At 42.9% G+C, this 22746-nt stretch overlaps 1 protein-coding gene across 1 annotated transcript in view; it reads left to right on the top strand.

Annotated features, from left to right (window-relative positions):
* Positions 1 to 22536, top strand: part of LOC147605584 (Prolyl oligopeptidase family protein) — an 81361-nt gene extending 58825 nt beyond the window's left edge. Inside the window, exons 2-11 of the mRNA XM_086793147.1 lie at positions 83 to 366; positions 983 to 1177; positions 1358 to 1704; positions 2950 to 3241; positions 3402 to 3560; positions 20532 to 20897; positions 21029 to 21094; positions 21265 to 21313; positions 21474 to 21597; positions 21990 to 22536. Of these exons, the coding sequence (XP_086649273.1) occupies positions 83 to 366; positions 983 to 1177; positions 1358 to 1704; positions 2950 to 3241; positions 3402 to 3560; positions 20532 to 20897; positions 21029 to 21094; positions 21265 to 21313; positions 21474 to 21597; positions 21990 to 22059 (1952 nt within the window). The 3' untranslated portion in view covers positions 22060 to 22536. The remainder of the gene's footprint in view (positions 1 to 82; positions 367 to 982; positions 1178 to 1357; positions 1705 to 2949; positions 3242 to 3401; positions 3561 to 20531; positions 20898 to 21028; positions 21095 to 21264; positions 21314 to 21473; positions 21598 to 21989) is intronic.
* Positions 22537 to 22746: the final 210 nt, after the last annotated feature.

Below are 22746 nucleotides of genomic sequence, written 5' to 3' on the forward strand. Positions count from 1 at the left end.
TGTTTAATGCTTTTTCATTTATATGCTATCATTTTCAAGTAGCTGAATTGTTCTTATATCTTTCTCAAATATATGATGCCAGATACAAAGAAGCTCCAAGAAGAGCTCTACAAAGAGATACGGGGAAGAATTCAGGAGGATGATATGACTGTCCCTTTGCGAAAGGGTCCTTTTTTTTACTATGAGAAGACTTTAGAGGGCCAACAATACAAACAGCATTGTAGACGGCCGATTGTTGGAGGTGAAGGTCCCGGTGATGTGAAGGAAATAATGGAAACCACTAACAATGCTTCAGAAGAGCAGGTCCTTTTGGATGAGAACAAGGAGGCAGCAAAGTATGAGTTCTACAGTGTTGGAGCATTCAAGGTGACTTGTTTTGAATCTTAAAGTTCCCGAATTTCATGATACAGTAGTGCTCTTTTAGCATCGACCTGAGACTTAGCTTTCAGTGCTTTGCTGTAGCTATTAATTGCTTAGTGAATAGTGAGGTATGGGACGTGGGTTGTTATTGACATTTTAGGTGGGATCTTGATATTGTGGGTGTGATGATGCTGGTAGGACACAGCAAGAAGGGAGAAGGGGAATTACAGGGGTTTCCGCAGGATCTCCCAGGATTGCTTTTGGACAGGTCCTTTGGAGGCTTTCTCCACTATAGCACCCCAGCCAGTCTCTGGTGTCAAAAGTGTGAGCTGCTTGATTGATCGAGACGAACCACCCCAGACCAAGGACTAGTTGTCAACTGGAAACTAGATAAAAAGAAACTGCCTGGATCAGGAGATAACATTTGAAAGCACCAAAACCTCAGTTCTTAGCGCTTATCTCCACACGTGCCTGTAGGGCTTTCTCACATAGCATTGCCTTTTCTTTTATTTCAGTTTTTTCTTCATGTCCCCATTTTATTACACTTTTGGCCAGTTGACAAAATCTTCTCAATTTGTAAGCTTAGATTTATCCCAAACTTTTGGAGGTTTATGTTTTACAGGTTAGTCCAAATCACAAGCTTTTAGCCTATGGTGAAGACACAAAAGGTGATGAGGTATACACTGTCTATGCAGTGGATATAGACACTGGCAAACATGTTGGAAAGCCGTTAAGTGGAGTCACGGAGAATGTGGAATGGATTGACAATGAGACTCTTGTGTACATTACACAGGATGATCTACATCGGCCTTTTAAGGTTTTTTGAAGTTCCACCTTGCCCTGGCATCAAAAACTTTTATGGCTTAGAACTATAATAGATCATGGCCTGCTGAGTCCACCTTATATATCACTACATGCGGGCGCATGCATGCCTATACATTCATATCTTTTTTTTTTTAACTTTTTACTTCGGCCTTTTCCTGTGTTCTTGCATTAGGTTTGGCGCCACAAGCTGGATGCACAACAATCAGAAGATGTTTTACTCTATCATGAAGTAGATGAGGAGTTTTATCTGTATCTTTCTAAGTCCGAAAGCCAGGAATACCTTTTGGTGTCTTCAGCCAGCAAGACCACTCAGTTTGTTTTGTATTTGAAGGTTGATGACACCTTCCAAGAGTTCAAACCTCTAACACCCCATGTCACGGGTACCGACTTTATTGTTAGTCATAGGGGGGGACATTTTTTCATCCAAAAGAGGAATGATGAAGTGTACAATTCAGAATTGCTTGTTTGCTCGGTTGAATCAGTTTCTGACACTGCTGTTATACTTCCCCATAGGCCAAGGTATGTTGGGACGGTGATTTCTCCTTTGAACAAAGATTTTATAGTGAAGCTTCGTATGGTTTTCTTAAATTTGATCCAACCAACAATTACTACTTTTAATTATCTTTTTTGTTTGAACTTAACTTTTTCTTGATCAAGTTTGCTGTACTGATAATTTACTAATTATCTTGCTTAGCATGTAGTTAGACAAGACTAGTCTTTTGGGAGATGAGTTTCGAGGAGGATCCAAAGACCGGGTTTATAATAAGTAAGATGATAAATTAGTAAGGAAATGGTGAGTACAAAACAAGAAAGCAATGCAAAGTAATAGTCACGGCCTAGACTACAAATACAAGACTAGAAATAAAGCAAGGCAGAAACCACACTTGCCTAGTTCTAAAAACTGGGAACCTTCCATCCTGGGTTGTGACCTCAAGTGATTGATCAATGATGTTTGAAGAATTCACACCAAAAATCACATCAATTCTATTTCCATTTACATACATAGCCCTTGTCAGACTCTCACTAGTATATATGTTGTTGTTTTAAGCTAATGATGCTCACTAACAATATATAGCCCTTGTCACACACTCACTAACAATGCATGCTCACTAACAATATTAGCCCTTGTCACACACTAACAATGCATATGCATAGAGATAGAAAACGAACATTAAGTAGACTTAAAATGTAGGCTGTACATGTTCCAGCCTAGTACATCTTTTCACAATTCTTTATTGATTTTGGAACTCTACTTTCTAGCTTACAACTAGCCCTTGTTGTGGCACATATGCCGCTCACTACTCCAGACACATTGCAAAAGAAAATAAAAGAAAAGGTGAAGGTACTGAACATTAGAGCTACAGACGCTAAGAAATGCAAGTTGACCACAGTTGATTTAAGAGAGCATGCGGGAAATCAGCTAGAGAAACCAGCAGCAGTTTATGCAATGGTAGTACTTGAAATGCACTTTCACATAAGTATATGGTTGCGCTAAGAGATCGAGCTCTAAAATGAGCCTAAGAAGTCTTTTAAAAAGCTTATGGGCTGCATACATACATATATATTACACTTTTTGTACAGCTTACAAAGGGTGAAGAAATTTCCAATTCTGTATACCATGTCATTGTTTGTGTTGTACATATAGAGATGTACACACCCAGTATTCAAACGCACCGAATTCTGATTTATGTAAGTTTGCAGATTTGTGCATTGGTTTTTCTTCCTCACCGCTTGACATATTTCTGTTGCCTTCTATATGTGCAGTGTGAAGCTGCAAGAGATACAGGTGTTTAAAGACCATCTTGTTGTGTTTGAGCGTCTAGATGGGCTGCTAAATGCCATAGTGTATACCCTTCCTCCTGTTGGTGAGGCATTGTCAGCACTTCCTGTTGGACATAGAATACATTTTTCTGAACCAACATATGTGATTGAACCCATGGAGAGCAATTTCTTTTCTCCACTTCTACGATATGGCTACAGCTCACTGCGAACACCTTTATCAGTGTATGACTATGATATGAACACAGGCGATTGTGTTCTCAAAAAGATAGAACCAGTGAGCTTCTTCATCTGCACTGTCATGATCTAAAGAAAAACTATATACATACATATATGTGTGTATGCACCACACACGCACATGTAGACACACACATGCATGTATAATTTCACTTCCTTGGGAAGTTTCTGATCTACTCATGTGCCATTTTTTGGAGTAGGTGCTTGGTGGATTTCTTGTTGACAATTATGTGACCGTCCGGGATTGGGCTACAGCACTGGACGGAACGCAGATACCCATCTCAATAGTTTATAGGAAGGACATGGTGAACCTAGATGGCACAGATCCTATGTTACTCTATGGTTATGGTTCTTACGAGGTAATCCTATTTACCTGGTTGACCTTGTTCTTGTTCTAGCTCTTGTATGATTGCAAGGGTGTTTTTTTTGGTCATTTGAAATGTTCTATCAGTAAGCTGAAGGTATCCACAAGAAGAAGTGCAAAATGTCACTACCTTGATCAACCTTGAAACTAGGCCTTCATAGGAAAATGTTTCTTAGGGACAGTTCTAAAATAGTGCGTACACAGCGTTGGAGTGGGCCGCGCTCGGCATTGTAGGTAGTAAACTGGCAAATGGAGTCAGTCACTTGCAATCCAGCCTTGCATGTTTTGTGACAAACCTCACTTATGGTACTTGTAGAACAGCAGTTGCAGGCTGTAGGGCAGTCAGGCAGCAGGCACAGCCATCTGGATTGAGCACAAGTGCCATGTGGTGGCAGTTGGCCATTGGCACTCCTTAGTACTGGCCGGCAGCACTATAATAGGTCAACCAGCACAGTAGGGTGCTATATATACTACACGTATTGGAAAATCATCTGCATTTCTCAGGGTCTAAAGTTGACGTTTTCACTCAGCCATATCTCCCGTATTTTCAGGAACTCAGTTATAAACTATTTCTTGTACATAATACAAAACAATAGTTTTAGGACTTTTGTGGGTGCTGTGTGTGTTGATTCTCAAATCCTAACACATAGACACAAGTGTTTTACATTTGGTATCAAAGCCTAGTGAACTTGCAACCTTTTTCTTTTTTGGCACCCATGTGAGTTGATTGCTTGGATAGGGTAGAGACCCCAAGTTCCAGGAGTGCACAAGTCCGGGTTTGGAAAAAGTCACTGTTTGGGTTCTCTCTGGTTTATAGGTGCCCTCCATATCCCACCCACGCTTCCGTAGTGTGAAGGGCTCATTCTTTATCCGTGGTTTCAGGCTACTCATCATGGATTCTGTTTAGCCCAAGGGTCCTAGCTAGTGGTTAGCCGTGCAAGTGAGACAATCGTGAGGGCTAGGGGTGCATGGAATGGGATGTGCATGCCTTGCGGGTACGGGCTTACTAGGGTTGTGCCGGTGTCTTGATCGGTAGGTGGCTTACCTTTGTATTCGGTTTGGAGCCTATGGTTGGGTGCCAAGTGCTAGGCGTACTCCTATTCATTTCCCTTGTTTTCTCATGGTTACAATGGTTCGTCGTGTATGGTGTTACAATGCTATGGGTGCGCTTCTCGAACTATCAAATATGAGTGTCGCTCTCGAGCAGACACACGGTTAGGTGATTCTTACTTGGGGCATTTCAGATTCCGAGATCAGTGATTTTCTTCTTAACATGAAGGCATCCAGGGAGGAACAGAAGGCTCTTTTGGCATATGTTTCCTCCCAGTTGGATAGAGCTGAGCAGCGCCTTTCGCGGCTCAGCAGGGGCATGACGATTCCGAAGAACAAAGTGGCGAACTTTTTGGAGGTGGGTTTTCCACTCTGTTGGATGCAGATAAGGATAGCTTCACGACTGGTCCAATAGTCGTCATGCTGCACTTAGTTGGCAGGAGAGATGCCATTCGCATCACCATCTCCCTCTTAGAGTCCCTCTCCACTGGATTCTCTAGACTGTTTTTGCTTGCCTTCACCGGCTCCTTGCCAAGAGACTACCGGTTTGTTGAGTTCTTCCTCCATGCCTTGTGGGGAACGAACTCAGTTATTGAAGCTTTTGAAGCCTCTCAATCAAGCTCAACGGGAAGATGGATGGAAAAGTGGTAACTAATTTTACCCATGAGATGGTTGCCACATTTTCAGATGTTTTTCATCTCCATTTGGTGTGTACAACTTTGACAGGTGGTGCCCTCTTGTGGTGGGAATTCTTGCTAGGATGATTGGCCTAAGGCAGTTTGTTCGTGTAGACTATATTGTGAGCTAATGTGGCAATGGGAGCCCTTTGCTTAGAATCAGGGTAAGCAGGTAACTGAGTTCTTGGCACATTTCTGGAAGCTTCTGCTCATGCTCTGGAGGACCGTTCACGACTGGAGTAAGTTGAGCGTTTTGTGGATGGTTTGAAACCGCCCTTGCATGCAGATGTTTGTGCACATCGGCTCCATGATCTCTGAGACACGGTTCATCTCGCTATGACCCTCGAGATGAGGGAGAGTCCCAAGTCAGGGATTCAGCAAAAAGTTCAGTAGAAGAGGGGCAAGGAGATTCCTACAAAAAGAGTTGTTAAGGCCATGGAGGATAACAACAGCTCTAGTGGGAGAATGTCGTGAAAACAACTCTTGCAGAGCAATCCTAACATAGAGGCTGAAGAGGTATGTGTGTCTAGGCGAAGATGTCGGGATTCCGGATGTTTCTCTCATTGTTTCTCTTTCCGCATAAAAATTGCTCTATTGAAGTTTGTGTTTACAAGGGTTTACTGGCATTTAGATATGCGTGATGTTGAGAAGGAGAGATAGAAGAAGCGCTGTTTTTCTTGTGTTATTGGCTTGAGGCGAGTACCCGGGAGAAGGTTTGAGGGGTGGAAACCCTCGTTGATAAGGGGGACGTGATGGTGCCTTAGGTTGGGTAGCCACAACGACCTAAGAAAACTACGGATCTCATGCACCGATCTCAATTCAGGCCAATTTCGAATTGCGTCAATCTTTGCAAGATCCATCCACACTGTGTCTTTGGACACAATACATCCAAGATAGTGCATCTCTGACAAGAAGAACTCACTCTTCTATGAAGAGTTTTTGCTTCCGGAGTTCTTCAAAAACAAGAGTGAAATGAGCTCTATGATCTTCTTCGGTCTTCGAGAAGACTAAGATGTCATCAAAGAAGACATCTGTAAATTTCCTTTACCCAGAGAACATGCAACCATCATTCTATTGAATGTAGTGGGGGCATTCGTAAGACCAAAAGGCATAACAAGATACTCGTAAAGCCCTGAAAGCGGTTTTATGTATATCTTTGGACACCCCACGCAATTGATGATACACACTCTTGAGCACTTGAGATCAATTTGGCTAAAATATGCCGATCCAGTCAACTTGTCAAGAATGTCGTCCATGTGTGGGATCGGAAACAGATTCTTGATGGTGAGCTTATTCAAAGCTCTATAATCACACACGTACGAAAAGATTCATTCTTCTTTTGAACCAAGAGGACGGGTGAACAATATGGCGAAGAGCTTGGCTGAACCAAACCCTTCTCAAGTAGTTCATTTACTTGCTTCTTGATCTCCTCTCTTTGGGATGCACTTACATGATAGGCTAGCCTATTAGGTGGAGCTACGCGGTACAAGATCAATGCGATGATCTTCCAGTCGTACGGGTGGTAACTCATCAGTAAAACAATCATTGTACTCTTGCAAAAATTTTAGCCTATCATTACTAAGAGTGTTTACATGCACATTAGTTCTTCAACATGATTCCGTACGAAAATGAAGTACGCAAAAACACTCTTTTTCATTACTTTCTTAATTTGTACATGAGATACAATGGATATATAGTATCACCCTCTTCACCAGCATTAATCACCTTCTCTCAGTCTTTATGCATGAAGGTGATCTTGTTGGTCTTGTAAGCCTTGCACGGTGTGTGCTAAGGCTTTCCAAGCAATATATCACAGCCATTCAAAGGCGCTACCATAAAGTTTTCATGATCCAAATACGCTTGAATGTGTATGCGCAACTTGCCAATTATTGGCGTAATCGGCACTTCTTTACCAACAAAGGCAGCCCCTGCTTCAATTTGATATACATGTCATGTGCACGCCCATGCCATGGCTAAACCTTTTCATGAACACCATTAATCCCTGGTTCAAAGTAGTTAAGTCACCATTAGTAGCCTCAATTCATCAGTAGCATCAGCATTAGATCAACATCTTCGTTAGTAGCATTACATTATCATCAACATCATTATCATCATCAGAACCAGCATCAACATCATTTGCTATAGCATGGGAAGGCAGAGGGGCCTTGTCGGCTGGTAGCAAGACCCTGTACAACAGGCGGCTAGGAGCTAGACAGTAGGCAATAGGTGTGTGCAGAACCATAAGAATCAGCGCAGCATTTGTCAGTATTTATTCAGGGTTTTGTCCATGCAACATGCCAACAACAGCATGCGTCGACTACATCCCAAGCAAATATAAAAGCATAAGGTCCATAATTCAGCATTATCCAGTTCATTTTCATTCATTCATAAGTCTAGTCAGCAGTAGAAGTTATGTAGAGGACCCTTCGGGGTTGACCAAGGGCATGCATCTGTACAAGCATTAATGTAACCTTTTGTACCATATGAAATACACAAAAAACCCTGACACCAATCTCTCTCTTCTTCTCTCTCCTGTGTCTTAATCATGTTTAATCAGTATCTTGTTCTTACTCAGGCTTAGGGCTATGGATTAGTACAACAAGGCTTCTGCGCACGCAACAATACATTTTTACCACTGCCATAAACATTGCATTCTTCACGGGCAACATAAGGTATACTTGCAAGCCGTGAAGTCATTGGTGTACCCTCTCTAATTGTATGAGGGTTCATCCTCTTAGACATGTGCTCTTGTTCAGCCACCTCTAGGGATACCAAGACATGTGGAATAGTTGCATTTTCTCCATAGGCATCCATAGTACGGGCCAAGTGTGCACGTGTTGCATCCCTCAGTTGCATGTGTAACCCTCGAGCTATCACTGCCATGGCATGATCCATAAATGATTAAGTTTTCTTGGCCTTTAAATGATCATGTATCAATGGATCTTGGCGGGAGAGCTTCAATTCTTCTTCTTGTGCATCAAGAAGAGCCTGCATAAGAGTAAGTTCAGCCCTTAAGGCTATGGACTCTCCTTCCTACATTTTCTCTTTACCATGGGATGATTGTCCCACATGTCCTTGGTATGCACCACAGGAGTATGTTCTTCTTGTAAATCATTGGAAGCACGCATATCATTGTCCTTGCCTCTTGTGTTGGTATCTTGAACATTCACTGTACGGCTGTCCATAGTGTTCTAAGTGTAGAGATAGCTAGTGTTCGCGGGTGATTGTCTTTCATGATGGAAGTGAAAGAGAACCGTATGCTTTGATACCAATGTGATTCCACCGGTCGGTGTGGAGTGTTTTGATTTTAATTTGTTGAATTGACAAGAGATGCACAATTGAGCCCAAAAAGCACAATACTAGATGTAATTTGTTGAATTGACAAGAGACGCACAATGAGTCGGAATAGCCGGCCCCTCCTTCAAATAATGTACATTGATCTTGGGAGAATCAAGTACATAGTGTCATGGGCATTTCTGACCAGATTTTCATATTAATGCATATGAATATGGCTGATAATTGATCATCAAAACTTACCAATTGCAAGTAGAGTCAATGTCAGCGGACGTCTTTGTGATTGATGGAATGTTGAAATCTTCAATTTGTCATGCACGACAAAAGTCTTCAAATGGTTGTGGGGAACCCTGGGAAAGCTTTCCCTATGGTTCAACTTGAGAAAGGAAGGCTGAAATTATGGTTTTCAAGCAAAAGACCAGAAATTACAGCAAATAAGAGGTGTCCACCTTAGGTGTGAGGTAGAGAGGAAAAATGAGTTGAGATCCAAGCTGGGAATGACACATGGCTGGTTGCTCTTTTGAACAAAGGGAATAAGGTTTGGGCGGTGGACATTGAGCTTTGTCCACCTCGGGACATCAATGTGTGCGAACTTAGGGCTGGTCATAATTTATGAGTTTTGGTCGCCCAAAACTTAATAAAGTGTGTACAATGTATACACATAATAAGAAAGCAAAGGTGGACCATTTGGGTGGCCAAATGGTGATAGACATTGTCCAACAAGGTCATTACCATGACAAAGTAGTTGGGAAAGTCGGAAGAAGAGAAGCTATAATATTTCTTAGGGGGGTTGGATACGAACATCGAGTTTTCTCTATGGAATTTTGAACTTCAGTCATATGACCGGGCTCTAACTCTGGCTCAGAATCAAGAGATGATGCTGAACGGAGACAAGCCCAAGTAACTAGAATCCTTTACTATATTATGAAGTTCAACTAAATTTACAAGAGTAGTGGGTGGGACATCAAAACCACGTTGAAGAAAAAACTAAACACCGTGACGAAACATAACTCTCGACCCTTCCAATCATCTGTACATTGTGGTCATAAAACCACTTCTTACCAATTATTACATCTACTCTATCTAGATTCATAATCATGAAATTGTTGGGGTTTCGGAGCTGTCTCGTGTGTATTCACCGTGTGTGAACCACCCCTAAAGGGCTAAGTGAATGTGTGTGTCTACCCTGTATGTGTGTAACCTTATTCATGTATGTGTGTGTGTGTGTGTGTGTGTGAACACCTACTTAGGTGTGAACATCCCTTACTTGGGTACTTCCTCGACTCACCTCCATGAGAAGGTGAATTTTAGTAAGTATAATGGTAAACTCGATCCCACATCTTTTCTCTCATGGATTCGTCTGTTTGAGGCTTACTTTGTTGCTGATAGGAGGTCAAATGTGGAAAAAATTGTGTTGGCTACTTGCTACATAGAAGGGGATGCTATACCGTGGTGGACACATTGGGACCGGACAAATTTCCAATTTGGGGTTGCTTCCTACAAATGTGACCAGTTTGACACTAATCTCAACAAGTGGTTTCTACCACCTCACTATCTTGAGTGGCTCGAGGACGAGTTGAGGGGATTGCGCTAGAACGTGGAGCCGGTTCTCCAGTTTGCTAATAAAGTCACTTGTCTGGCTTTACAATTGCAAAAATCAGAAGAGGACAAGAAAGGGCAATTCCTATATGGTTTAGACACGTAAATCCAATGGGATGTGCGTATGTTTGAACCATTGACCTTCGAATGGGCACTAGCACTCGCACAAAGTGTCGAGATGAAGTACAACAGTGAAAAACCCAAGATCTCCCAGTCCACAGTGCCCAAGGCAGCTCCTGTCGGCAACAAGGGCCATAACCAAATGAGGTATTCCCTAGGATAGAGCATGGGAGCCTCTAGCTCCAAGAACTCAACTAATGCGCAAAAACTTACTCTGGACCAAAAAGCGCAAGTATGCAAGACGGGTGGTAAGCTTAGCCAAGATGAGCAGACACAATACAAGGAGGGGTGATGCTTGTATTGTCACACAATAGGGCATACTTCTAGGGCGTGCCCATAGAAATCCCTTGCCCAAACCACTCCACCAACCTCGACCGCGTCCGTGGTGAGCCATGCTCCCATACAGACCCCCAAGATGCCCAACTTCTTCAAATCCCAGAGTTGGTGCCATTGTCACCTGGGAGCTCGAAGATAAGCAGAAAAGCATCCTGGACCAGGAGTATGAGCACAATGAGTTGCTCAAAACGTTTGGGTACATTGGTGGCTAGAAAGTCGTCGTCTTGTTTGACAAGGGGCATCATAGAGGATGTGATCACAGAACATGCCGCTTGACGGGCCCGCTTCCCATTAACTTCGGTGGATGAACAGGCTGAGGGATTTAGCATAGGAATGACCACGAACAAGCATCAAATTTGTGGCTCATAGTGCTAAGTTAGTCATCCAGGGTGTAGAATTTTTGTGAGATTTTATGGTTGCCCCTCTTATAGGAGTAGACATAATCTTAGGGATTTGGTGGTTTCACAAATTTCACCTCGATATTGATTGGAAACAACACACTTTTTAGATTTTACGGAATGTGTGCAAAGCTCCATTCATCATTAAGTGTGAATCCGGTTTTCCCAACTTTCCTCTCATCAGCCACATTAGGCTAAACGAGAATTGAGGAAAGGCGCACAGAGCGCATTAATCTATGTTGAGACCACCCAGACGGTCACCAGTGCTTCAGAGAAGTATGAGGCCCACACACACACACACAAACACACACTATTGCCCTGTCAACAAAAAAAATCAACCGACGACTTCATTGAACTAGCTGCATGTACCTCCGAGTAAGCTTCCACATCACCTGAGCAAGGCTATGTAATTGGAGTTGGATTGATCTTCTAGACTTCGTGTGTATTATCATGCTCGGAACGAGCTGACAGCTAAGAGCAAGTTCCCAATGCCTCGGATTGACTATAGGCTGAATGGAGCCAAGGTGTTTTTGAAGCTTGACTTGAAAAGTGGATATCGTCAGGTATGGATTGTCAAAGGGAACATCCCCAAGATAGCATTTCGTCGTGATTGGGCCCACTACAAGTTTGTGGTCATGCCCTTCGGTCTGACGAATGCCCCGGCAACATTTAGCCACATGATGCATGTGTTCAGGGACTTAATCAGAAAGTGTCTTCATTTTCTTGGATGACATACTAGTTTTTTCAGCTACAGTCGAGCAACACGACATTCACGTCAAAAAGTGATGAAGCTGCTCGAAATCAACGAGCTTTTTGTCAATGAAATATTTGTTCACGGTTCATTACCTTGGATACAAAATGAGTGCCGAAGGCATCCGATTAGATCTTGCCAAAGTGATAGAAATCTTGAATTGCAAGATTCCAAAAATAGTGTATGATGTACGGTTGTGTGTTGGGTATTTCAGAGTCTGTGTGTATACCCATCATGTTTGTGTACTCGCTTGTGTTTGTGTGTGAACATCTCTTGTTTGTATGTGTGAACACTCACTTATGTGAGTAAGTGAGTAAGTACATGTGAACCACCTCTTATAGCCACTAAAATGTTTGTGTGGGTAAGCAGTGATGTCACTGGATTAGCCAAGTGTCAGTGTCCCATGAGTAGTGTGTTGAGAAAGAAGGTATCCAGCCTATAAAAGCATCAATCTACAGAGTATTGAGTCGTGCATCATATTCTCTCTCTAGTGCCTTGTTCTCTCTCTATCTCTCTATCCTCTCTCTTTCTCCCTCTCTCTAGACACATAGTAGCCATGATGGACATCTTTCATCCCGCATAGCTTGGTTTTGGAGAGAGAGAGAGAGAGAGAGAGAACTCCAGTGGGATGCACCTCCTCAAAAACAGCTCCAATCCCTTCTTTAATAGAGTCGACTGACTATATTTGAAGTGCTTTTCCTTTTTTGCGTAGAATAAGTGAACTTGCCCAAAAATATCAACTTTAGGCTTTCCTTGGCTTGTACTCCAAGTTATATCAAGTTTATGCTTTCCTTGGCTTGTACTCCAAGTTTTAGCCCAAAAATATCAACTTTTATGCTTTTTTCTAGCATGATGCCCAGGTTTCATCTAGGCGCCTCCTTTTGTCCATCTTTCCATGCCCAAAATAATAATATGTCTAGCCCATCTTTAATGATATGTGATCACACCGACTTATAAATATTATAAGTCATTTTGATGAATAAAATCCCATGCTTCTTTTGTTGTGTGGCCATCTTTCAGGCCAAACTACACGGATAGATGCTTCAGCTTTCTTCTATGTAAAATCCCCGTTCACGCCTTGGTTCCACTCAATGTGTGAAACACTAGTCAAGACTGGTGAGGGGACCAAATGGTGACAGCACTTGGGTTAATTGGGGTATACTATGCTTCCATGCCACACCAAACCCTTACCTCATCATGCAAGGCGAAAATCCCTCACCCCATCCTTGATCACTTGATATTTGTCATGGATTCATAACTCACTGATTTGCTTCTCAAAGGCATCTATGGATACGCAGGTGGCTAAAATGGAGGCTATCTCTTCCCGTCTCCACACGATGGAGTCGGTACCTCGAGCACCTAGTATTCCAGATCTGGAATCTCCAACGGCCCGTGCTTCCGAGCAAGTGTTGGACGATTCCAAGAACGAAGTGGCAAAAATTTCTCGAGGAGGATTTTTCATTTTTTTGGATGCAGGCCATGAGCTCCGCTCTCAGTTCAAACTTCAGCAGCCGTCATTATACACCTACAAGTAGTCAACATAAGAGGCATCGTTCGCGTCACCAACGGTCTCCTTCGTGGGGTCCCTCTCCAGCAGATTCTCTGGATAGTTCCCACTCACCTTCACCGGCTCGATGTTGGGAGAGTACCAGTTTGTTGAGTTCTTCCTCCATGCCTCATGAGGAACGAGTGCAATTATTGAAGCTTTTGAGTGTGGAAAAATTAGGGTTACCTATAGTATAGAGAAAAGATCAGAAGTGGGGATTACACTAACCAACAGTTTTGCTATTGAGCTTATGAAGCAGTCATGAGCATGAGCAGTAGAGAGCTTGGTCTAAGGATTTATAGATTCATAGATTTTATCCTCGGAATATGGAGTTGGTTTTATGTGCCCGTGTTCAGCACTTTTTCCATATAGATTATTGTGAATTATAAATCAAGCTTATGAGCAACTATATCTAAAGAAATCTTATGCATATGCTGAGGAGATATTGCTTTTGGCTTCATGACGAACATGGCAAGAAAAACTAAGTATACTTTAAGCTTTGCAAAGTTGCTGCTTTTTGAGATTTGTTGTAAGTGTTTTTGGATACTTACCCCTTGTTGTTTGCACAAGGAGAATTGTGTGTTGTTTGTTTGCCTTGAACTATTTCAGGTAAACATCATGCTTGAAAAGCCGGTTTACATGTTTTTTCATATGGACATGACCAAGGACTATGGACTGAGTTTTTGGTTCCTTTTTGCTCGGATGGAGTATGTTTTTGGCTCCCTTTATTTGGGATACGGAACTCATGGATATTTCATGGATCGAGGATTTTTCTATGGATTTCTTTTATCAGCCGAAATGCCTGTAAAACTATTTGTCGCGTAGATATGTTTATAGAGAACCAAGATATTTATGCCTGTGACTTATTCTCATCTTATGTTCTACACTTGAGTCCATCTCTCCTTCCAGGTCTGTGATCAGGATACCACCAAGGAGTGCACGTGGTAGAGTGCACTTGAGCCCACCTCTCCTCTAAGGTGTGTGGTCGGAGTGAACTTGAGCCCATCTCTCCTCCAAAGTGTATGTTCTAAGTACCGACACGAAGTGCATGTGGTAGAGTGGACATGCCGCCTTGTTGGCTGGGGACTTCTGTCTACCCCAAGGGTCATGTGATCTGGATTCACTCATGGAAGGTGGTAGCCCTGGTGAGTGATGGCATGAACTCATGGAAGGGCAGTTGCCTTGGTGAGAGTGATGGCATGAACTCATGGAAGGGCAGTTGCCTTGGTGAGTAAAGCCTTGTGGAAGGGGAAACCCTGGCGAGCATGTTCATTCATTGAAGGGTAGTAACCCTAGTGAGTGAATTCTTTCTATGAACTCATGGAAGGAGTGAAACCTTGGTGAGTGTCGCTTGAACTCATGGAAGGGCAGTTGCCCTGGTGAGTGAAGCCTCGTGGAAGGGGAAACCCTGGCAAGAATCTATGGTTTCATGGAAGGGTTGTTACCCTAGTGAACCATATGGCTTGGGCATGCCTATGGATAATAGGGTTGGTGTCCTTATGCAGTCCAATGGCATGGCAAGATGTTTTGTGGCGCTTCTTTATTTTTGCAAGTACTTAAAGCTACTTCTTGAATTATGGATATTTGCAACACAGTTGGCTCGTGTCTGAGTCTATTGAGTATCTGGCTTATGGATTTATGGATATTTGGGACACAGTTGGCTTTTGCGCCTGTGTCTAGTTATTATCCGGCTTATGGAATTATGGATTTTTGGGACACAGTTGGCTCTTGTGCATGTGTCTAGTTATTATCAGAGTTGTTGACTCAGGGTATGGATAAGGTTTCTTTCTTGATAGGGTTGGCTCTTGTTCCCGTATCTAGTGTCGGATCATGGATCTGGATTTATGGCTTTAATGCTGAAATTATGAAATATTTCGGATTGGCGGTGCATCTGCTATTCTTGAAGGATATCTTAGTGGTATCAAGCTTATACAGTTGCGGACAACTGCTTTATAAGATGGAGGGGATGTCACCATTTGGTTCCTTCACTAGTCTTGACCAATGTTTCACACACAGAGCGGAACCAAGGTGTGAATGGGGATTTTACACAGAAGAAAGCTGAAGCATCATCAGCATAGTTTGGCTTGAAAGATGGACGCACAGCACAAGCAGCATGGGATTTTATTTATCAAAATGACTTATAATATTTATAAGTCGGTTGTTCACTTATCATTAAAGATGGGCTGGACATATTATTATTTTGGGCATGGAAAGATGGGCAAAAGGAGGCGCCTAGATGAAACTTGGGCATCAAGCCAGGAAAAAGCATGAAAGTTGATATTTTTGGGCTAAAACATGGAGTACAAGCCAAGGAAAGCATAAAGTTGATATAACTTGGAGTACAAGCCAAGGAAAGCCTAAAGTTGATATTTTTGGGCAAGTTCACCTATTCTACGCAAAAAAGGAAAAGCACTTCAAATATAGTCAGTCGACTCTATTAAAGAAGGGATTGGGGCTGTTTTTGAGGAGGCGCATCCCACTGGAGTTCTCTCTCTCTCTCTCTCTCTCCTGTGCACTGGCCGGGCCGATTTATGGATGGTTTATGAGCTGAATTTTGGGGACTGTTTTGGGACAGTTTTGGACAGCTCCTAGAGATGTTTGTATCTTGGCACAAGATAGTTTATTTGGGCAAGAGTTGTGCTGATGCTTTGTGGGAAATCCGGTGCAGATTGCACCCGCTTCTTGGTATCTTGTAAAAGCTTCTATGTGAGTAAAGAAGTTCCTACGGGGGCCGCCCGTTTCGGCTCAGTGCGGTGTTATTGTATTATTTATGGTTCTTCTGCTGTGTTATCATGCTCTGTCTCTGGTGTACTTGAAGTGTTGGTCTATATTATTGTTCCGCGTATTCTCCCTGCATTGTGACAGTGGTATCAGAGCAAAGGCTTTCTCGGAAGAAAGAGGCTTCCTTCCAACAATGAGAAAGAGAAAAGATCAGAAGTGGGGATTACACTAACCAACAGTTTTGCTATTGAGCTTATGAAGCAGTCATGAGCATGAGCAGTAGAGAGCTTGGTCTAAGGATTTATAGATTCATAGATTTTATCCTTGGAATATGGAGTTGGTTTTATGTGCCCGTGTTCAGCACTTTTTCCATATAGATTATTGTGAATTATAAATCAAGCTTATGAGCAGCTATATCTAAAGAAATCTTATGCATATGCTGAGGAGATATTGCTTTTGGCTTCATGACGAACATGGCAAGAAAAGCTAAGTATACTTTGAGCTTCGCAAAGTTGCTGCTTTTTGAAATTTGTTGCAAGTGTTTTTGGATACTTACCCCTTGTTGTTTGTACAAGGAGAATTGTGTGTTGTTTGTTTGCCTTGAACTCTTTCAGGTAAACATCATGCTTGAAAAGCCGGTGTACATGTTTTTTCATATGGACATGACCAAGGACTATGGACTGAGTTTTTGGTTCCTTTTTGCTCGGATGGAGTATGTTTTTGGCTCCCTTTATTTGGGATACGGAACTCATGGATATTTCATGGATCGAGGATTTTTCTATGGATTTCTTTTATCAGCCGAAATACCTGTAAAACTATCTGTCGCGTAGATATGTTTATAGAGAACCAAGATATCTATGCCTGTGACTTATTCTCATCTTATGTTCTACACTTGAGTCCATCTCTCCTTCCAGGTCTGTGATCAGGATACCACCAAGGAGTGCACGTGGTAGAGTGCACTTGAGCCCACCTCTCCTCTAAGGTGTGTGGTCGGAGTGAACTTGAGTCCATCTCTCCTCCAAAGTGTATGTTCTAAGTACCGACACGAAGTGCATGTGGTAGAGTGGACATGCCGCCTTGTTGGCTGGGGACTTCTGTCTACCCCAAGGGTCATGTGATCTGGATTCACTCATGGAAGGGTGGTAGCCCTGGTGAGTGATGGCATGAACTCATGGAAGGGCAGTTGCCTTGGTGAGTAAAGCCTTGTGGAAGGGGAAACCCTGGCGAGCATGTTCATTCATTGAAGGGTAGTAACCCTAGTGAGTGAATTCTTTCTATGAACTCATGGAAGGAGTGAAACCTTGGTGAGTGTCGCTTGAATTTATGGAAGGGCAGTTGCCTTGGTGAGTGAAGCCTCGTGGAAGGGGAAACCCTGGCAAGAATCTATGGTTTCATGGAAGGGTTGTTACCCTAGTGAACCATATGGCTTGGGCATGCGTATGGATAATAGGGTTGGTGTCCTTATGCAGTCCAATGGCATGGCAAGATGTTTTGTGGCGCTTCTTTATTTTTGCAAGTACTTAAAGCTATTTCTTGAATTATGGATATTTGCAACACAGTTGGCTCTCGTGTCTGTGTCTATTGAGTATCTGGCTTATGGATTTATGGATATTTGGGACACAGTTGGCTTTTGCGCCTGTGTCTAGTTATTATCCGGCTTATGGAATTATGGATTTTTGGGACACAGTTGGCTCTTGTGCATGTGTCTAGTTATTATCAGAGTTGTTGATTCAGGATATGGATAAAGTTTCTTTCTTGATATGGTTGGCTCTTGTTCCCGTATCTAGTGTTGGATCATGGATCTGGATTTATGGCTTTAATGCTGAAATTATGAAATATTTCGGATTGGCGGTGCATCTGCTATTCTTGAAGGATATCTTAGTGGTATCAAGCTTATACAGTTGCGGACAACTGCTTTATAAGATGGAGGGGATGTCACCATTTGGTTCCTTCACTAGTCTTGACCAATGTTTCACACATAGAGCGGAACCAAGGTGTGAATGGGGATTTTACACAGAAGAAAGCTGAAGCATCATCAGCATAGTTTGGCTTGAAAGAAGGAAAAGCACTTCAAATATAGCCGGTCTCTATTATAGAAGGGATTGGGGCTGTTTTTGAGGAGGCGCATCCCCTTGGAGTTCTCTCTCTCTCTCTCTCTCTCTCTCTCTCTCTCTCTCTCTCTCTCGCACTGGCGGACTGCAGATTTTTTCTCTCCTCTCTCCTGCACTGGCCGTATAGCAGATTCTGGACTGTTTTCATTTGGCCGACTAGCTCCAAAGATGCTACAGGGCTGGTCGACTTCCTCCATAGAAGCTTATAGGGCTGGCCGACAGCAGTCTTCTCTCTCTTCTCTCTTGAATTGGCCGCACAGCAGCTTCTGGTGGTGTTTTCTTGCGCTGGCCGTGCAGAGGCAGTTCTCAGCTGTTGTTTTTGCTCTTAAATCTGGCCGTACAGTGGGCTGAGATTGAGGCTTTTTTGTGGACTGTTTTGGATGAATCTGTGACAGATTTGAAGCTCTCCTCGGGGGCTGATTTGAGGCTCAGTTTTGGGTCTGTTTTGGCGCGGAGTTTGGGGCTGTTTTTAGCTCTGTTCAGGACTGATTTATGGATGGTTTATGAGCTGATTTTTGGGGACTGTTTTGGGGCAGTTTTGGACAGCTCCTAGAGATGTTTGTATCTTGGCACCCGTTATTTTATCTGGGCAAGAGTTGTGCTGATGCTTTGTTGCAAATCCGGTGCTGATTGCGCCTGCACCGTGGTATGTTATAAAAGCTTGTACGTGAATAAAGAAGTTCCTAACCGGGGCCGACCATTCCGGCTCAGTGCGGTGTTATTGTATTATTTATGGTTCTTCCGATGTGTTTTCATGCTTTGTCTCTGGTGTACTTGAAGTGTTGGTCTATATTATCGTTCTACGTATTCCCCCTGCAATGTGACAGGTGCAATGAAGAGAACCCAAATATTCACTTCCCCCAACCCAAACTTGTGCACTCTTGGATTCTAAGTGCTTTACTCTATCCAAGCAGTTAACACACACGGGTGCAAGCTGCCTAGGCTCTGATACCAACCGTATAACAATTGTGCCTATGTAGTAGGGTTTTCCAAAGATAGAAAGAAGAGTGCAGTGGAATCACAAATACAACACACACGAGTGCTAAACTACTACTCTGTATTATGTACAAGAAAGAAGTGATGCAACTGAAATCCAAGTATAAGATGCACGTTCCTAAAAGGTGAATTTGGGCATGTTCCTGGATTCATCTAGGTATATATATATATATATATATATATATAAGATGTGGTTGAAGAATGAAGACATCAAATCACAGCCCTGTGACCTACTAGACACTCGTGGTTAGCACTTCACCTACAGAGAAAATGCTATGTGGAGTTCAACAGTAAGGAAAGCAGATGCATATGACGATTTGGCTACCCACATATATATATGCACCAATGCTCCTAGTCGGCCAGTTATAAAGCTGTTGGTCTGTTTTTATGCTCCACGACTGCTTCACGTGAGCCCACAAGTGGTCAAGTGCTGGCCGATTGCTTCTATGCCTGGCCGCCTTCACACATGTGGCCTTTCCACCACTTCTTGCCCTGCTGCCTAGAGGCCATTGCTTGCTGCCCTTGTTGCCCATAGGCTGGCTGCATGCTGTACAACAGCCATGTGCATGGTAGAGGTCGGTGAGGTGTCCCACATACATGCTGCATGGAGACATGTATGGGCTACATAAATGAGGTGTATAGGCTGTCTAACCAAGGAAAATTTTGAAAAAGAGATTATGCAGTTAGTAAATGTATCGTATGGTACAGATCAAGGAGTTCCGCACGCGTACAAAATGCAACTATGCTAGGGGACAGGTTGAATACACAGCTCAGTTGAAACACTTATGCTCAATCATCTGGTGTGTATGTTGCAAGTTGACACCTAGTTGCTCCACTGAAGCATAGTAATGACATGTATGAACACCATGGCCTGATGTTTGAAGCTAGGAAATGTGTTCCACACATGCAGGAAGCACAAAAGGTACCTCATTGTTTCATGGCATGCTTGGGTTGAATATTTCGTACTCATGTTGCAAGCCAAGTTTGGCGGAAAATATTGTAGGTCAAGAGGGAATCATTGGGGAAGGCATAGTCTGTTTATTGCGTGCGGAATGGCTCCTGTGGCTGTGAGTTCCATGGAGACAATGATCAGTGCCAAGTGTTTGATTCCAGTGTTTAATAGACAATGATCACTCCTATGGGCCTTTTCTACTGATGATTATGCTACTAATCAAGACTTGACCCTTTGTAAGAGGAAAGGCTTGTGAAAGGAGGAGTGTGCTTGATGCTTGAAAGAGAGGGGGACCAATAGCAGCTTTGACCGATAGCAGCTTTGATGCTTGAAACAAAGTGTCGAATTTTTTTGATCAGCCATGGGAGTGATGGAGCATTTACAAAGTCTGACTTGGCCATCGTGTGTATTGCAGGCTTGTATTGAACCCGAATTCAGGTCCAACAGGTTGGCTTTGATCGATCGGGGGTTTGTGTATGCTGTTGCACACATTCGAGGAGGCGGAGAGATGGGGCGCAAATGGTATGAAGATGGAAAGCTTTTGAAAAAGAACAACACGTTTACTGACTTCATTGCTTGTGCGGAGCATCTACTGGCGCACAATTTCGGTGCACGGGACAAGCTGTGCATTAATGGAAGAAGTGCAGGCGGCCTGCTGATGGGTGCCGTGCTGAACATGAGGCCAGATCTTTTTAAGGTCGCTGTTGCGGGTGTCCCCTTTGTGGACGTTGTCACGACTATGCTAGATGTGTCTATTCCTCTAACAACGGCTGAGTGGGAGGTGAGTAAACATCAGTTTGTGTTGCTGTCTGCGTCAGGCATGCCTCCACGTGAGGCTTTTCTATTCACATACTCTTGCATGAGTGGTAACTGAGAAATTGTGTGCTCTTTCGGCTGCTTACTTGTATGCAGGAATGGGGTGATCCACGGAAAGAAGAGTTTTATTACTACATGAAGTCTTATTCTCCCATGGATAATGTAAGGTTTCACTATGCAGCTGTATTCCAATGTTTGTTTCCCAAGCGAGGTCTTTTACATTCCGATTTCTGTATTGAAAGGCTTTTTTGATGTTTTTTTTTTGGGTTAAATATTGTTGCATCCATGACCGTATGATGGAATTTCAATGGCTCATCTTTTGAGGAATGCAGGTTGAAGCTAAGCAGTACCCAAATATACTGGTCACGGCAGGTCTCAATGGTCAGTGTCGTTTACCGTGTGCATGTGCGTAGTGCATGCATGTGTGTGGATTTGTGTGTGTGTGCATGTGCGTGCGGGTATGCATGTGTGCTTTATTTAATATCATTTAGAAGCATGTCTGCTGACATCCTACTAACTGCTTTGATCCATATACATTCAGATCCCAGGGTTGCATACTGGGAGCCTGCAAAGTTTGTTGCCAGGCTGCGGGAAAGGAAAACTGACAATAACCTTCTTGTCTTCAAATGTGAGCTGGGAGCTGGACACTTTTCAAAGTCTGGAAGGTGTGCTTATGCTCCTTGTTCTGTCTGTATTGAATATCAGCCAGCTGCTTCGCCACTTGGACAACTTGCTTGTAAAGCGTCGACGTGACAGGAGAATCTCTCTCTCTCTCTCTCTCTCTCTCTCTCTCTCTACACAAACACACACATGAACGCTTGGACATGTATGTGTGCGTGCGTGCGCACACCCCCACCACGGGAGTTCTCATCATGACCTCTTGGACAGCTACTGCCTCTTAAGTGCCACAAACCAAGGATCTCTGGAACCACAGATACTCTGCACACGTGTTCTTTTGTGAGGGGAAGATGGCATGTTATGGAGTTTTTGGTAGGCCTGTTTTTACTTGACATTGGAGATTCTGGTGTATGTTTCTGATCGCCCTTCTTGATCACAGGTTTGACAAGCTAGAAGAAGATGCATTCACCTATGCATTTATCCTCAAGTGCCTCGGCAAGTCTAGATGAATGGAGCAGAGATGATCAGGTGACTGGTGCATTGTTGTGCAATAATCACGGGCAGCAATCATCTTGTAAGAAAAAGTTTAGTTAAGCAAGGGAAATGCACTTGCTGAGTGCAGCATCAACCACAGTGATGATGGTGCAATGATATAAAACCTCGTACATATCGTTTTTCAAGGTGAATTAGATCCATCACTCTGCATAAAACCAGGTTCTTGAGAACCTTCATTGATCAATGTTTTCCTCTATTGAGATTAAACCACAATAAAAGTTAAACTTTATTAGATCTGTTTCACTAATAACCAGCTTGTATCTATTAAGATTATTGCCTCTCCTTGCCCAAATTATTGAAGCCAGTAATTTTTAAGACTTTGGTGGAGATGGCAGTATGCTTTTCCGTTTAGGTCAATGAAATTGCGTTATGTTGGGATGCTTAGTTGTAGGGAAAACGTTCAAATTTGTTATCTAGTGTGTTGGCATGTGTATGTTTTGGCCTCAAATCATTTGAATTTTCATTGCATGCCACTGAAATGACTATTGGATGGCCTAGAAGTGTCTCATAGAGCGCCTCATGGTCTTTTGATAGATGTTGATGTGTGTGTGTGTGTGTGTGTGTGTGAGAGAGAGAGAGAGAGAGAGAGAGAGAGAGAGAGAGAGTAATAATGTGGTCTACAAAACAGACCAAGGGTCTAT

This window comes from Cibotium barometz, chromosome 59 (genome assembly GCF_041138505.1).
Source record: "Cibotium barometz isolate CiBa-2024 chromosome 59, ASM4113850v1, whole genome shotgun sequence".
Taxonomy (NCBI): domain Eukaryota; kingdom Viridiplantae; phylum Streptophyta; class Polypodiopsida; order Cyatheales; family Cibotiaceae; genus Cibotium; species Cibotium barometz.